The sequence below is a fragment of the Moschus berezovskii genome, chromosome 26, assembly GCF_049115385.1.
Source record: "Moschus berezovskii isolate FMDL1 chromosome 26, NW_MosBer_1.0, whole genome shotgun sequence".
Classification (NCBI taxonomy): domain Eukaryota; kingdom Metazoa; phylum Chordata; class Mammalia; order Artiodactyla; family Moschidae; genus Moschus; species Moschus berezovskii.
Window position 1 is genome coordinate 8194075 of NC_142485.1, and position 16985 is coordinate 8211059.

Genomic DNA, 16985 nt, shown 5'->3' on the forward strand with positions numbered 1-16985 from the left:
CACACTTCTAGTTGATGTTAGTAGCTGTGCTGGCAATGAAAATGGAAAGAAATAAAGAAAGGGAGGAAAGAAGAACTTGGTTTTTGGGTCTACTTCTTGTGATTTTTTCAGTACTTTAAAAATAACAGATCTCACCGCCATGAAGATGGCTACTGTAAAAACAAAGTAGCAAGTGTGGGTGAGGATGCGAGAAATCGGAACCCTTGCACACTCTTGGTGGAAATGTACAATGGTGCGGCCACTGCGGAAAACAGCCGGAAGGGTCCTCAGAAAATGGAGCAATTCCAACCCTGGGTGTACACCCAAAAGGATGGAAAACAGGGCCTCAGAGGCATTTGCACACCCACGTTCACAGCAGCAGCTGTTCACAATCGCCAGGAGATAAAGGCAGCCCAAGTGTCCATCAGCAGATGCATGGATAAACAGGATATGCTGTGTGTATGCACACACACACACCCAGTGGGATATTCTTCCTTAAAAAGGAAAGGAACTCTGTCATAGGCGACACCACCAATGACTCTTGAAGGCATTCTAATAAATGAAATAAGCTAGTCATGAAAAGACAAATACCGTATGCTTGCACTTACATGAGAAACCTAGTATAGTCAAATTCATAGAGTAAAATGGTGGTTACTGGGGGAAGTGGGAAAGGCAAAGAGAATTCTTATTTAATGAGTATAGTGGTTCAGATTTTCGTGATTAAAATTTCTGGAGGCCTGTTTAACAGCAGTGTGACTATCCTTAACACGACTGAACCGCACAGGGGTGGTGGTTGCCCAGTCGCTAAGTCCAGCCCCTTGCCCACATGGACTGCAGCCAGGCTCCGCTGTCCTCCACTGTGTCCCCAAGTTTGCTGATTCATGTCCACTGAGTCAGTGATGCTGTCCAACCATCTCATCCTCTGCCACTCCCTTCTCGTTTTGCCTTCAGTCTTTCCCAGCATCAGCGTCTTTTCCAGTGCCACTTAAAAATAGCCAATGGTAAAATTTTTGTTTAATTTAGCCATAACCAAAAAAATGGCGAAATCGTTATTATCACTTCCAGATTACACGGGCAAACCACAAATGCAGTAAGATGGGCTGTTCTCAAGACTGAGAAGTCGCTGAATGTTGTGTGCAGCAGCATCTGTATGGACGGACATTTGTACAGTTTACTTGCGTGTTTTGTTGTTTTTTCTCTCCTAGTAATGCCATCGGGCCCCTGGTGGCTCTGTGGCTGATTTATGAACAAGGTGCGGTCCTGCAAGAAGCCGCGACTCCCGTCTGGCTGCTGTTTTATGGAGGGGTTGGAATTTGTACGGGCCTCTGGGTGTGGGGGAGACGAGTGATCCAGACCATGGGGAAGGACCTCACCCCCATCACGCCGTCCAGGTGAGCCGGGGGGCAGCCCCGGAGCGGTGTGTCGATGACCCCCTGCACAGCCTGTTCTGGAGGGGGGCGGGAGGGCGGTCCCCAGAGCGGGGCGTCTCCGAGCACCGTCTCCCCCATCACCCTCGTGCTCTGCTCGGCCTCCATCCGCGGTGGCACTGAGATGGGGGTGAGGGATGGGAACGGAGGCAGACGCGGAGGGGAAGAGAAGACGTGAATCCACCTGCAGCCCCTGTTCCCCTCCCACTGGGGGTCTTCACCGGCCTGAGGTCCAGAGAACCAGTGGCAAAGGCGGGGCGCGGACTGCCTGTCCCAACACTCTGCTCACCGGCTCCACCTGCTGGCGTGAGGCCGCTGTCACCTGCTGCCCGCAGGGGTGATTGCCCCCATCCTTTCTGGGCTGCCTGGGCTCAGCAGGTGGGGTCGGGGGGCTTCCTGTGGACCCTAGCTTCCTGTGGTCCTCCTTTGGAGATATTTAGAGATACTAGGGGTCAAATAAATCCACAAGAGAATTTTCCAAGTACAACTAAAATTCAGAACTACATATTTTAAGGGCTTCCTTCCCTCATAGCTTAGTTGGTTAAGAAACTGCCTGCAATGCAGGAGACCTGGGTTCAATTCCTAGGTCGGGAAGATCCCCTGGAGAAGGGAATGGCAACCCACTCCAGTATTCTTGCCTGGAGAATCCCATGGACAGAAAACCTGGCGGGCTACAGTCCATGGGGTCACAAGAATCAGACACGACTTAGCGACTCAACCACCACCACCACCTATTGTAAAAGGTCTTGAAATTCATTTTAATGAAATTCATTTTAACCAAAGATTCCAGCATTGACTTGAAGAAAAACTAGTAATCTGAGCAAAAAGTCACTCCTTTATAATAATAAGTACACATCTTTGAAACAAGAGTGTGGTTTTCCCTGCGTCCATTTAGAAACGACGTGTGTAGTTTTCCTTGCAGCAGGTATTCCTGGCCCTGCTCCTTCAGGTGAGGTTTCTGAAAACCCATCAGGGAGACAGGACTCGCTCCTTAGGGCTGAGCACGGCCTCGCAAGTGCTGCGTGATGCTGCCACGCAGTCCCGGCTCTGGTACCATGCGTCCCAGTCCACCCGGAGGTTCTGGCGAGCCCCCGGCGGTGCCCTGACGGCCTCCCGTCTCCCCCACAGCGGCTTCACCATCGAGCTGGCCTCGGCCTTCACTGTGGTCATCGCCTCCAACATCGGGCTGCCAGTCAGCACCACGCACTGCAAGGTAGGCGGGTTGGCCCGGGCACCAGGGCGAGGCAGTGGGGATAGTCGGGGCGGCTCTGGGTGTGCACTCAGGGATAGGAGAATCACCTGGGGTCTCGGGGGCCGTTCTCTTCTCAGCAGCCCCTCTGAGCCCTGCCCACCCTCCTTCCCTGTGCCCTGGTTGTCTCACTGGGGGTTTTGCATTGAGGTCCTGCGTCCATGAAACATGTTCATAGGGCAGGGTGGGGAGGGGTGCGTCATTCAGTGCCCCCACGCCCTCTGAAGGGGCCTGGGAGTGGACAGGGGACACACACAGGCACAAATCACTCATGGTTGTTCAAGCCTAAGACGTGGTTGTTCTTTTCTCCTCTGTATGGTGGTCAGAGTGACGCTATTGCCTTCGAGTCAATTGCAGATGATATTCAGTTCAGTTCAGTTCAGTTCAGTTGCTCATTTGTGACCGACTCTTTGCGACCCCATGAATCACAGCATGCCAGGCCTCCCTGTCCATCACCAACTCCCGGAGTTCACTCAAACTCATGTCCATCGAGTCGGTGATGCCATCCAGCCACCTCATTCTCCGTCGTCCCCTTCTCCTCCCGCCCCCAACCTTTCCCAGCATTAGAGTCTTCTCTAGTGAGTCAACTCGTCGCATGAGGTGGCCAAAGTATTGCAGTTTCAGCTTTAGCATCAGTCCTTCCAATGAACACCCAGGACTGGTCTCCTTTAGGATGGAGTGGTTGGACTTCCTTGCAGTCCAAGGGACTCTCAAGAGTCTTCTCCAGCACCACAGTTCAAAAGCATCAATTCTTTGGCAACCAGCTTTCTTCACAGTCCAACTCTCACATCCATACATGACCACTGGAAAAACCATAGCCTTGACTAGACGGACCTTGGTTGGCAAAGTAATGTCTCTGCTTTTTAATATGCTATCAAGGTTGGTCAGAACTTTCCTTCCAAGGAGTAAGTGTCTTCTAATTTTATGGCTGCAGTCAGCATCCACAGTGATTTTGGAGCCCCCAAAAATAAAGTCTGACACTGTTTCCACTGTTTCCCCATCTATTTCCCATGAAGTGATGGGACCAGATGCCATGATCTTCGTTTTCTGAATGTTGAGCTTTAAGCCAACCTTTTCACTCTCCTCTTTCACTTTCATCAAGAGGCTTTTGAGTTCCTCTTCACTTTCTGCCATAAGGGTGGTATCATCTGCGTATGAGGTTATTGATATTTCTCCCAGCAATCTTTTTCCATCTTAGAAGAGAGAATTTTCACATTAAATGAACTTGCCATGATATAGGAGAAAATAAAACAGGAAGCCCTCCAATTTGTTCTATGAAACATATACTGAATAACCTAATACTGAAACCTGACTGAAAACATCACAAACAGTGAAAGCTGTATTTCCAGATGTATGTTGATTTAAAAAAAAAAAAACACCTTTAAGTAAGATGCTAATAAATGACATCAACAGTATTATAAAAGAACATTTCAACAGGACCACATTGATCTTCTTGGTTGTCAGAAAGTCGGCTCTGAACAGGACAGGTGTTATCTGCTGCCAATACCTACACAGGACAGTCCCCTCACAGAGCTCGAGAAATGGGTGTTTACAGACGTCTTCAATATAATACGGTTCATCGATCCATTAGAAAACAATATATGGTTGTCTGTTGAGATCCATTCCAAAAAGACATTTAATAAAATTCAGCATGGATTTCTAAGACATTCCTGGAATTCAGTAAAAATGGCCAAGTTTGCAATAAAAAAACACAAAACTTTAGAAGTTTTGCCTGTCAGCAATAATGAGATAAAAACAAAGAACTCCTCCATAGTTGCAACAAAAATAAAAGGTACTTCAGAAAAATCCTAATAAAGAGAGATGTACATGGAAAAAACACAAAGCTTTGCTCACAGGTCAAAGAAAACTTGAGTATGAGAGTGTCATTGAGTGGGAAACTAGGTTTTATAAAGATGTCAGTTCTCCTCAAACACAACTGCCAACCAAATTCTTACAACTTTACAAACTAAGGCTACGGTTAACTTTGTGGGTTAAATTAGCAGGAATATAAAATGATCTACAAAGAGAAACAATGAGTATGGAACAGCCTGGCCAGAAAGGAAGTCTGTTACAAGGAAACAGGAGGCAAGAGGGTGGGGGGAGAGAGCAGATGGGCAGAGTCTCAGGTCAGGATGACAAAAAAGTTCCGCAGATGCATGGTGACGATGGTTGCCATTAAATTGTACACTTAAAAATTGTTAACATGACAGATGTTTGTGTTGTATATTTTACCACAGTAATAAGAAATTAGATACTTGTATAAAAGAGTAGATAGACCAGAGACATAACCTAGTATATACAAGCATGTAGTTAGAGGAAGGAAAAATGTGACCAGTAAGTGATGTTGGATAACTGGCTTTCCCCCTAGAGAAGCAAATTTAGACCCACAGCTGTCAAAATATGTGCTGCTATCTGATGGCTTAAGTATTTTTAAATTACTTTAAAATTTAGAATAAAATAGAATTTTATTTTAGAAAATTTAAAGTAAAAGAGAGTTATGGGCTTCCCTGGTGGCTCCATGGTAAAGAATCCACCTGCCAGTGCAGGAGACATGGGTTTGATCCCTGATCCAGGAAGATCTCACCTGCTACCGGGTAACTAAACTCCTGCACCACAACTCCTGAGTCTGTGCTCTAGTGCTCTGGAGCCGCAACTACTGAGCCCGCGGGCCCTAGAGCCCATGCTTCGCAAACAAGAGGAGTGACCACAATGAGAAGCTTGTACATCGCAACTAGAGAAAAACCCGCACAGCAAGAGAGACCCAGTACGGCCGAAAGTAAGTATTTTTAAATAAAGGAATGAGAGTTAAATATCAAATATTCAAGCCAAAGATAAATCACAGAAGAAAAGTATAGCATATTTTAGTGTATGAAATTAGAAATTTAAAAATGAAAGCAAAAATACTGACTTGAGAAAATATTTGCATTAAATATCAGTTAATATTTATTTAAACACCACATAAACAAATAAGATCTTAAATGACCTGGATAACCTCTAAGTCTCTCAGAGCCAGACATCCTGGAGTGAGAAGTCAAGTGGGCCTTAGGAAGCGCTGCTGCCAGTGAAGCTGGCGGAGTGATGGAGTTCCAGCAGAGCTGTTTCACATCCTGAAAGATGATGCTATTCAAGTGCCACACTGAGTATGTCAGCAACATTGGAAAACCCAGCAGTGGCCACAGGACTGGAAGAAGTCCATCCTCATCCCAGTTCCCAAGAAAGGCAGCACTAAAAAATGTTCAGACCACCGGACCCTTGCACCCCTCTCCGTGCTAGTAAGGTATGCGCAGAATCCTCCAAGCTAGGCTTCAGCATTATGTGAACCAAACACTTCCAGATGTTCAAGCTGTGTTTAGAATAGGCAGAGGAACCAGAGATCAAATTGCCAACATTCGCTGGATCACAGAACATTCCAGAAAAACATCTACCTCTGTCTCATGGACTACACCAAAGCCTTTGACTTTGTGGATCATATCCAACTGGGAAAACACTTCGAGAGACGGGGTATGCCAGGCCGTCTTAGCTGTCCGAGAAGCCTCTGTGCAGGTCAAGAAGCAAGTTAGAACTGTGTGGACGACTGCCCGGTTCAGGGCTGAGAAAGGAGTATAGGGCAGTTTACTGTCACCCTGCTCATATAACTTGTACACAGAGCACATCATGTGAAACACCTGGCTGGATGAAGCACAAGTTGGAATCAAGGTTGTCAGGAGAAACGTCAGCCTCAGATGTGCAGATGCCACCACTCTAACGGCAGACAGTGAAGAACCAAAGAGTCTCTTGAAGGTAAAGGAGGAGAGTGAAAACCCGGCTTAAAACTCAATATTGAAAAAACTAAGATCGTGGCATCTGGTCCCGTCACTTCATGGCAAATACAAGGGGAAATAGTAGAAGCGGTGACAGATTTCCTCTTGGGCTCTAAAATCACTGCGGATGGTGACTGCAGCCATGAAATTAGAAGACCGTTGCTTCTTGGCAGGAAAGCTATGACAAACCTAGACAGTGTGTTAAAAAGCAGAGACATTACTTTGCCAACAAAGGTCTGTATAGTCAAGCTATGGTCTTTCCGGTAGTCGTGTATGGATGTGAGAGTTGGACCATAAAGAAGGCTGAGCACCGAAGAACTGATGCTTTTGAACTGTGGTGCTGGAGAAGACTCTGGAGAGTCCCTTGGACTGCAAGGAGATCAAACTAGTCTGTCCTAAAGGAAGTCAACCCTCAATACTCTTTGGAAGAACTGATGCTGAAGCTGAAGCTCCAGTACATTGGCCACCTGATGTGAGAGCTGACTCATTGGAAAAGACCCTGATGCTGTGAAAGACTGAAGGCAGGAGAAGGGGGCAGGAGAGGAGGAGAGGGTTGGACGGCAGCACCAGTGCAGTGGACATGTACTTGGGCAAACTCTGGGACATGGCTGGGGACAGGGAGGCCTGGCGTGCTGCAGCCCGTGGGGTCTCAGAGAGTCGGATACAGCGACTGAGCAACAATAAAACGAGACACACTCAGATTCCAATATGTAAATGGGCAAAATACATGAGACCTTCTGTTATCAGGTGTTCTTTTAACTGTTTTTTAATATAATTGATGTAAAATATTGTAGTTTTAGGTGTACAACATAATGATTTGATATTTCTATAGATGATGCCCCATACAAAGTTATTATTAACAGTTGATTATATTCCCCATGCTGTTTATTACATCCTTATCATTTATTCTATTCCTAGTGATTCATACCGTTTAACCCCCTTCACCTATTTCACTGCCCTCTGGTTACTACTAATTTGTTCTCTGATTCTATGAGTCTCTTTTTTGTTACACTTATTTTGTTAGATTCCATGTATAAATATACAAAATTTGGGTCTGTGACTTATTTCACTAAGTGTAATACCTTCCAGGTTCATCTCTCTTGTTGCAAGTGGCAGAGTTTCATTCCATTTTATGGCTGAGTAATATTCCTCTGTGTGTGTGTGTATACCACTTCTCCTTTGTCCATTTATCTACTGATAGACACTTAGGTTGCTTCCATATCTTTGTTACTGTATGTAAATAATGTTGGGGTGCACCTATGTTTTCAAATTAGTGTTTTCATTTTCTTTCGATAAATATCTGTGAGTGGAATTGCTGGATCGTATAGTAGTTTGTATTTCCAGTTTTTTATGGAACCTCCGTTCAGCGGATACATCAATTTACATTTCCTCCAGCAGTGTGCGGGCATTCCCTTTTCTCCACACCCTTGCTGGCATTTGATATCTGTGGTCTTTTTGATGATAGCCATTCTGACAGGCTCATTGTGGTTTTGATTTGTATTTCCTGGATGATTAGTGATGTTGAGCAGCTTTTCACGTGCCTGCTGGCCGTCTGTGTCTTTTTGAGAAAAATGCCTACTTAGGCATATGTTCGGAGAAGGCAATGGCAAGCCACTCCAGTACTCTTGCCTAGAAAATCCCATGGACGGAGAAAATCCCATGGACGGAGGAGCCTGGTAGGCTGCAGTCCATGGGGTCGCTACGAGTCAGACATGACTGAGCGACTTCACTTTCACTTTTCACTTTCACACATTGGAGAAGGAAATGGCAACCCCCTCCAGTGTTCTTGCCCGGAGAATCCCAGGGACGGGGGAGCCTGGTGGGCTGCCGTCTATGGGGTCGCACAGAGTCGGACACGACTGAAGTGACTCAGCAGCCCATATGTTAATCAGGTTGGTTCTTTTTTATATTGGATTGTATGAACTGTTGCCCTCTTCTCCTCCTGCCCTCAATTTTCCCCTGCATCAGGGTCTTTTCCGGTATAATCATGACATTGTTGCTAACAGAGAAAAATTGGAGGGAAATTGGAAATGTTTAAATAAATTAAGGTTCATCCACCTAATTGTACTATTTTTTATGATAGTCATAACGGCGCGAGCACTGTGGGAAGATGCTTATTTTCTAAAAGCAAACAGCAGTGTTCCCTGTTGTATACAAATATAGGTATACTTATTAAAAATAATATAAAGGAATACACAAACGTGACAGTCTAACAGTGGCCATCTGATAACTGTGGCCACTTGATGTGAAGAGCCGACTCACTGGAAAAGACCCCGATGCTGGGAAAGACTGAGGAGGAGAGGGCAGCAGAGGATGAGATGGTTGGAGGGCACCACCGACTCAATGGACATGAATTTGAGCACACTCCAAGAGACAGTGAAGGGCAGGGAAGCCTGGCGCACTGCAGTCCATGGGGTTGCAAAGGGTCAGAGACAATTTAGCTACTGAACAACAACAACTAATAGTGGGTAATTGTCCACTTCTCCTATTACATAAACTTGCAATAATATTATAGTTTCTGCGCTTAAGAAAAGTGTTGTAAGAGAGTGAGTGTGGATAACCCTAAAATTTGAGTATGTTCTCTTATGTGTGAGATAATCCAGCCTAGCTAAAGATGGACTGTAACAAGGAGTCTCATCTCAGAAGCCAGTGTTAGTAGACTTGACTGTATTTGAGGACCAATAGGACCTAGCTCGGAGAAGGCAATGGCAAGCCACTCCAGTACTCCTGCCTGGAAAATCCCATGGATGGAGGAGCCTGGTGGGCTGCAGTCCGTGGGGTCGCTAAGGGTCGGACACGACTGATTGACTTCACTTTCACTTTTCACTTTCACACATTGGAGAAGGAAATGGCAACCCACTCCAGTGTTCTTGCCTGGAGAATCCCAGGGACGGGGGAGCCTGGTGGGCTTCTGTCTATGGAGTCTCACAGAGTCGGACACGACTGAGGTGACTTAGCAGCAGCAGCAGCAGCAGGACCCAGCTAGTCTGTGCAGCAGCAAAGTCTCGATTGTCTCCTGTGTACTAGAAACTGGTTTTAGACAAAGGATTTACGTAGAAAGATCATCTAATGCTCTTTAGATGGGTTGTTAGTTGCTACCTGGAGGTTGTACAGAATTCCTAATCACAGCTTGGATTGACAAAATGTCAGATTAACTTCCTTAAATACGCTGCTGGTTTTGCTGTTCCAGTTTGCCTCCATAAACAAGTGAAGTGTTGGATTTTATTTTTTTGGCTGACCTCAGAATACACCCTAGTTGCTCTTTGAACCTCATTGGCCCCTGCTGACTCTGAAATAATTCTGGGTCAGTGAAGACAAAGCCTGTTTCATGGAGATGTTCAGGGGCCCCTCCCAGGGGCCAAGGGCACCCTCATGATGTTGCTGAGCTTCATCAGAGCTTGACTGAGGTGTGAGGCATTATACTTTCTCATGGTTTCCATTTTTAGATACTTAAAAGCTGTGCATTTTTTCCTTTGTAAATTTCATAAAATGAACTGCGAGTGTACAGAGAAATAGTGAATCCATGTTAACATCCTGATTTTCAAGTATCTCTGTTGTGAAACATGATTGACATTTTAAAACCAATAATATTTATGTCCCATTTGACTGATTTTTTTATCAGTAAAGTACAAGGACTGCAAAGCAGTTGGACAAAGTGTTTAAAATCAAGAGCCCTCAGTTCTCATCCTCAACCTGCCATGATTTAAAAATCTTCTCCTACCCCCTACACCCTCTGGAAGTGTTTTATCTTCCACAAACTGAGCCACATGGATTAGATCTTTGCAAAGTTCTCCAGCTCCAACATTTCACAATGTTTTTATTCTAGGAGAAGGGTCCGTTACTGCCATTTCATTGTGTACTTACAGTAGGTTCACCACTGTAATCAACAGTCTCCTGCCTAGGGAATATTTAAAATAAGGGCCATGACAACTGGCTGATAAAGTGCAGGGAGAATGGAAAACATTTACTTGGCTAAGGTTCCATTCAAATAGAGCAGAATACACGTGGAAAAGTGCTTCAGAACTGTATTCTGGACAGAGTAATCCTGAACTAATTATACCTAAAATCTAATAGGTGTTTTTAAAAGCTTTTCATCAGATGTAGGGGAAGGAACTGGTTGCCTTGTGCTACTGGGTGACTGTGGACCGCGTTTCCCCCCGGTTTGCTCTGAGATGCCTGTGCTCCTCCAGGTGGGCTCCGTGGTGGCGGTGGGCTGGATCCGCTCGCGGAAGGCCGTGGACTGGCGCCTCTTCCGCAACATCTTTGTGGCCTGGTTCGTGACGGTGCCCGTGGCCGGGCTGTTCAGTGCTGCTATCATGGCTCTCCTCATGTACGGGATCCTTCCATTCGTGTGATCGCTCCTGGGCGGCCAGCAAAGGAGGGGTGGTCCGGGGGTGTGTGCGTGGGCGGTGTGGGCTCACCCCCACACGCACATGCCGTGCCCACGTGCGGGCTGTCCCCCGGCCAGCGCCTCCACGCCCCTCTCAGATGTTCCAGACCACACTGTCCACCTAGGTTTAGAGTCATCGTCCAGAGCTAACTACTGTACATAATACTGTGCGTTCAACTGGTATCGTGGTGACGTAACATGGTGCGGTTACTTATATATTAAATATATATTGTATACATAGAATAATAGCTAGTATTATTTCAGACATGCTCGAGATGGGAGTGGAGCTACCTGCCTAGATTTCAATATTCAACAAATCTTTGTACATACCGATTTCAGCGGCAGATTTTAAGAACCTTTTGAAAGGAAAGTGTAGATTGGAAGACAGTGTTTTTTCCCCGTCTAATACACTGTAACGTGAGACACAGGATGGAGGCGACCCGTTTGGAAGGCGTCCGTGTGCCCGTGTGCTGCTGGCTCATGCTGGAACAGGAGTTCACAAGTGCTTTCACTGAAGAATTTGTTCATATACTGTGTATTGATTATGTAATATATCATGAATTGCTTCTGTAAATACTTAAAAATGTAATTTTTTAATGGTGTGCTTCCCTTATACTTTTTTGATCAGAGAATTTTGGAAAGTACCAAAGAAGCAGCGGAATAGTTTGCCAGTATTATATTTTCATACTGTGTCCCCCCGCCCTTTCTCACTAATCCCAACATTAACCCTGGGATGTGGCCAGAACACAAGCTGGAGCAGGGTGTATGGTTGGCTCACAGCCCCCACCACAGGCACGCCCCACTTCCAGCCCCCCCCTACCCCCCATTGCTGCCCATGCCAGATCCTGGCCCCTCGCCGTCATCAGCATCGAGGATGTGTGGACGCGAGGACGCGTGATTGCGCACTACGTGTCAGGTCCAGTGTAAACTCCCGCCCCTCCTCCCCTGCAGCCTGGAGAATGGGACTCTGTCCTCAGTCATGAGGCGAGTGCTTTGGCCTTCTAGAAATTCGGGAGTGGGGAGGGTTGACCTGTTAGACAATACACTGGACTTGCGGCCTTCCATGAGGCCTTCGTGGAGTGGAGCATCCTGGTTGCTCTGCTGTGGGCCCCACTGGGGTCTTCTCTTTTTTTGATAGCGGGAGGACGTACGACTAATGCAAGAGCCTGAAACTGTGGAAATGCTGCTGAAACTTTTATATTGACAAACACTTTCTCGGTACTTCATTGTGATTTTTCATTAATCAACCATATTAAATTTGTAATAAAAAATGCCCCTCAAAAGTTTGCCTCTGAAGTCTTTTTCTACATACCTATGTTTTTTCTTACTGAGTTTCCAAAACATAAAAGCTGTAATTCGTTTGCTTCTACTTTTCAAATACCTTTTTTTCCCCTTCTTATTTTACTACTGTTCCCTGTTTGTGCCCAAAATACACGAGAGGAAAGAATGGCGCACAACCCAGCCGTGCACTCACACTCAGAGCCTTCAGTGATGAGCCGTCTGCCAAGAGCGCTGGTCCCCGATGGGACCTCTGTCACACTCTGCTCAGTCTTCCCACTTCATACTTTTTTTTAAAGGATCTTTTCTGTAACTGTTATTTCTTTATGTTTGGTTACACTGGGTCTTGTTGCTGCATGCAGGCTTTCTCTAGCTGCGGCAAGCAACTAGATTGAACCTGTGTCCCCTGGGGTGGCAGGTGGATTCCTAAGCACTGGACCACCAGGGAAGGCCCCTGCTTCACTCTCAAGTCAGCCAGACTCAGCAGCGCTGGGGCCGCGGCTCACCCACCTAGGGCTGAGGACCCAACCAGAGCCCACATCCTGTCTCCCTTCGTGGCTCAAGCAGCCAAGAACACAACAAGGACACAGCTCCCTAGAGCCTCAGGACCTTCAGAAGGAAACTTCCAGCCTCTGTGGCAGAAGCCATGCTCTCCGTCTCCTTCTGGGGCTGGGAAGGTAGGAGAGGAGGCGGGCTGGCCAGGTGGAAACAGTTCTTCCTCTCTGCAAAGAAATGTGCCTGCCCTGATTTTTAAATGGTACTTCAGGCCTCTCATGGCCCTGCTTTTGATAAAACTGTAAAGAAAGTTCTGTTTCCTCCTAAACTTTGTAAGAAAAATACCAGCGCAACAGTGTCAGGTTGCAGGCTGTGTCCTGGCAGAAGGGCTGCTGTCTCAGTCTCGTAGGCCAGGGTGGCAGAGGCCCCGATGTGAAGCAAGAGAAAGTCACAACCACACGGGGCCCTGCAAGAGGATCATTTCAGATGTAGACACACAGGCTCAAAGGATGGAGGAAGGTACTCCGTACAAACGGAAACACAGAAAGCTGGGAAAGCAAGACTCGTATCAGTCAAAACAGAATTCAAAGACTAACAGAAAGACAAGGGCATGACGTGGTGATCAGGGATTAATCCAAGATCCATTCAAAAGGTGTAACAACTGTGAGTATAATGCACCCAACACAGGAGCACCCCAAGCCATGGTGCAAAGATGAACAGACACAAGGCGAGGGGCTCGAGCACCTAACTCACATCAGTGGACGGGCAGAAAATCAACCCAGAAGCACTGGCGTCCAGGCCAGTCTGTGCGCTGTTGTTTATGTATGTAACACTCTATCCCAAAGCGGCAGAATACACCTTATTTTCAAGCGCACAAACAACAGTCTCCAGGATAGATCACAAGCTAGGCCACAAATCAGTTCACAGTAAATTTAAGAAAACTGAAATCCTGTCAATGCTCTTTTCCAGCCACTGCACTGAGACTAGCCAGTGACCGAACAGCGTGCAGAGACAAGCCTTGCCTGCTGCCCCTTCCTGCTGCCGCCCTCCAGTTATCTAACTGGGATGGCCTCCCCCTCCCATGAGGGCAGAGGAGGGACCCTCCCAAGGGGACGGGATGCTGATAGTCTTTCCTTTGAGTTAATCAGCCTCTTCCTCTAAAAACGCACGCACTTAAACCAGGGACCTCCTGCGTCCCTGACATCTTAAGTGTCCTGAGGCTTTGTCACCACGTGCTCTGCGGTGCAGACAGGGACGTGGAGCCCTGAGGGGCTCCTGGGGACGCAGCCTCCCAGCCCAGGCTCCCCTCTCCGCTCAGGGCAGGGCCTGTAGACCATCAACAGAGCCAGAGCAGGATGCATTTGCTAGTCATTTCCCAAGGCCAGCAATCTAGAGGTTAAACCAGACTCTGAATGTCTATTCCAGACTGTGAGTTGGGAGGTTATCAGGGAAGGGAGGGAGGAAGTCAAAAGGAACAAGACGGACTGGCCTCCAGGGCAGGAGGCCTGGACCCCAGCTAGGCTGGCACCTTCTGCTGGCAAACAGTGGCACCCAGTGGTGTCAAATGTAGTTGCAATCATGTCTGTCTTTCCATAACGTTTTTAAATTGCAGCAGTGAAGCCAGCTCAGAGTGTTCACTATATCATAATTCAGAGTTGTCAGAAAGGTCAGGAGTTATCTGTGCCACTTTGATGGCCAGAGGAAACTGAGTACCTGCCAGAGGAGACCCTCAATCTGGATGCAGAAACCGCAAACCAGTCCCACCATTTACTCAGGCCCACGGTCACTGAGTAAACGTCCACTACATGCCCATCATGTGCCAAGTGCTGGCCTGGCCACAGGACAACAGGCCTCTTGGAGCTCATCCTCGGGGGAGATGGGTGAGCAAAACTACCAACATGATGGTGTGGCTGCCCCCCCACCCCCATGGGAGTGTGCCCGGAAGCTGGGAGCCGGGGTGGGGTGGGGCAGGGCTTTCACAGAAGGGGCAGAACGTTGGCAGAGACACCCAGAGTGCAGTGACAGTGATGGCACTGGTTCCCTTGGGAGATGCTGTTTCAGAGCCTGCAAACAGTGGAGAAGCACACCTGACAGGCTGCTCCAGGAAGGTCTGTAGGTGGTCAGCCACGCACTGAGGGCCACACAAGCCGGCTGGACAGTGAGGCTGCAGAGGCAAGACTGCAGGTGGCAGCAGCGTCAAGAACGAATTGACGTTAAAAAGGAAGGTCACAGAGCGGCAAGGCCACAGCAGTGGTAAGGCTAACGGGGGCCGGGGAGGAGAGGAGGGGGACCCGGGGAGCGGGCGGGAGGTGCTGAGGGGCATCTCACGGGGGACAGCAGAGCTGGTGAGCATCTCAGCGCCAGCGCACTGGGGAGGCTTCCTCTCCTGGGCCACTGCACTCCAGAAGCCTGCAGTCACCGCGAGGGGTCAGCACAGGGCCCGGCACAGAAGCTCAAACGTGCTCTCCTTTCTGCTACGACCATCGTGACCAGGACACTTAGATCACAGCCCAGCAGCCGTACAATCCAACAAAACTGGAATTAAGGCTGAACTGCACATCCTTCTGTTCGTGTCTGGGTTGCTGTATCAACACAAAGACGGGCTCTTTGGCTCTATAAGAAGAAATCACTTGGGAAAAAAAGGAAGGGAAAAGACACCTGCAGCAACCTTCCCACCTACCTCAGGCCATAAATACAACTACCTTCATCAGACAAGCTAATGAAGAGCATGAGGGGGCATCTCACCAGCGGTTTTCTGCGTCTCCTTGGGCCCCCAGCATTTCCACCCCCTGCCCTTACCACTGCCCAGCTGAAGAGACACCCACAGTGACAACCTCTAACCCCAGGAACCACCAGGGCGGCCCAGCCAGCCCAGCTCAGCATCCCATCCACGCTCAGGTTCTCCCTGAAATACACAGGCATCCACTACACAGAATGAATTCGTTGTTTACCCCCTCATCCCTTCTCCTTTTCCATTACACTTAATCTCCTGTGAGGGTGGTTCAACCCGCAGACAATGAGAAAATAAAACTGTATTGTGTGGCTGGTATCACAGATGATACCTGACCTAAGAAGTGGTGGCTGGAACCTAGATTCTCGTGGAGAACCTTTGGTGGTGGCAGGGAAATACCCTGCATCACTGACATTTTCCAAAAGCAGTTGTGTCCAGTTGTTCTTAAGATGACTGACTTGGAAAGTGAGGACTCTGAACAGGCCCCTCAGAGAATTTTAAGTATCAGTGGACCCATGAAAAGAGTTCCATTTTTCCCCTCAAAGTGGCAAACATTCAGCATTTTTGCGGATGCAGGGGAACAGGCACCCTGACCACCACTGGTAGAAACACAGGTTGGCACCGGATTTCTAAAGGGTGACTTTGAACTACTGATCAAATGTGCACAGTACCTACGACTCAGCACCTCACTGCCAGAGACTGATCCTGCGGGCTTGCACCAATACAGCAGCCACTGTTGTGCATGTGGCTGTGCAATTTTATAAAGAAACAGCATTAAAGACAGCCCTTCCACAGACCTACTTCACGCTGCTGAATGGGACCGTGTGGACATACACCATCTTCATCATCACAAAAGGCTCTGCTGGGCAGTGCGCCACGGGGACACTCACGGAGTGGACATAGATAGATAAGTGGACAGAGATCCTCAGTGCAGCACGGTCTGTACAGCCAACTGAATACAGGAAAGAGGGGAGTCAATAAACACACTGATTCAAAAGTATAAAAGTGAAAAATACGAGGCCCATCTATACAGATAGAAAAACCGCTTTGTTAACTTGAAAAGTATGCTGCAAGACAAGATATGCATTTCAACATTTTATAAAGAGATACTTATGCAGTCACTAAAGACACTGAAAAGTATCTACAAGGATGTATGTCAAACTGTTAGTGACAGTGGAAGAGGGTCTGGAGGGAAGAATGGCAGGTTTCACTTTTATTTACAACTACACTGACTGAATCTGCTGCAAACAGCACATATTGTTAAAAAAATTGTTTTTCCAGAAGTTCTACTTTTAGAAAGACAGTTTACCAGTAAGCCCTGAAGATATCACAGTCTCATTCCTCTTCTGAATCGCTATTTCAATCCTCTGGGCATCATGTTTCTAGATCGGGTGCCTCGGGTGCGCCCCCGGCTCCAGCCTCTCCCCGGCAGCTTTCCACCCATGACACTCTCGCTCCTCCCCAGCGCCTTTACAGAACTACCAGGACACTCTCTCACTGCAGTCGGCGGCGAGGAGCCCAGCAGACGCGCCCCCGCCCAGCAGGACGAGGCTCGGCCTGACCCAGAGCAGCACCAGCAGCACGGAGGCCAACAGAAGTGGCAGCAACAGGCAGGAGCACAGACCCGTTCAGACCG

The 16985-nt window shown here is 47.7% G+C and overlaps 1 protein-coding gene across 6 annotated transcripts in view; it reads left to right on the forward strand.

The window, feature by feature from the left end:
* SLC20A2 (solute carrier family 20 member 2) overlaps nucleotides 1-11377 on the forward strand; it is a 106810-nt gene extending 95433 nt beyond the window's left edge. For all 6 annotated transcript variants that reach the window (XM_055416661.2, XM_055416662.2, XM_055416663.2 and 3 more), the window contains 3 exons: nucleotides 1185-1370; nucleotides 2535-2619; nucleotides 10646-11377. In XM_055416661.2, the coding sequence (XP_055272636.1) occupies nucleotides 1185-1370; nucleotides 2535-2619; nucleotides 10646-10810 (436 nt within the window). In that variant the 3' untranslated portion in view covers nucleotides 10811-11377. The remainder of the gene's footprint in view (nucleotides 1-1184; nucleotides 1371-2534; nucleotides 2620-10645) is intronic.
* The last annotated feature ends 5608 nt before the right edge of the window (nucleotides 11378-16985 follow it).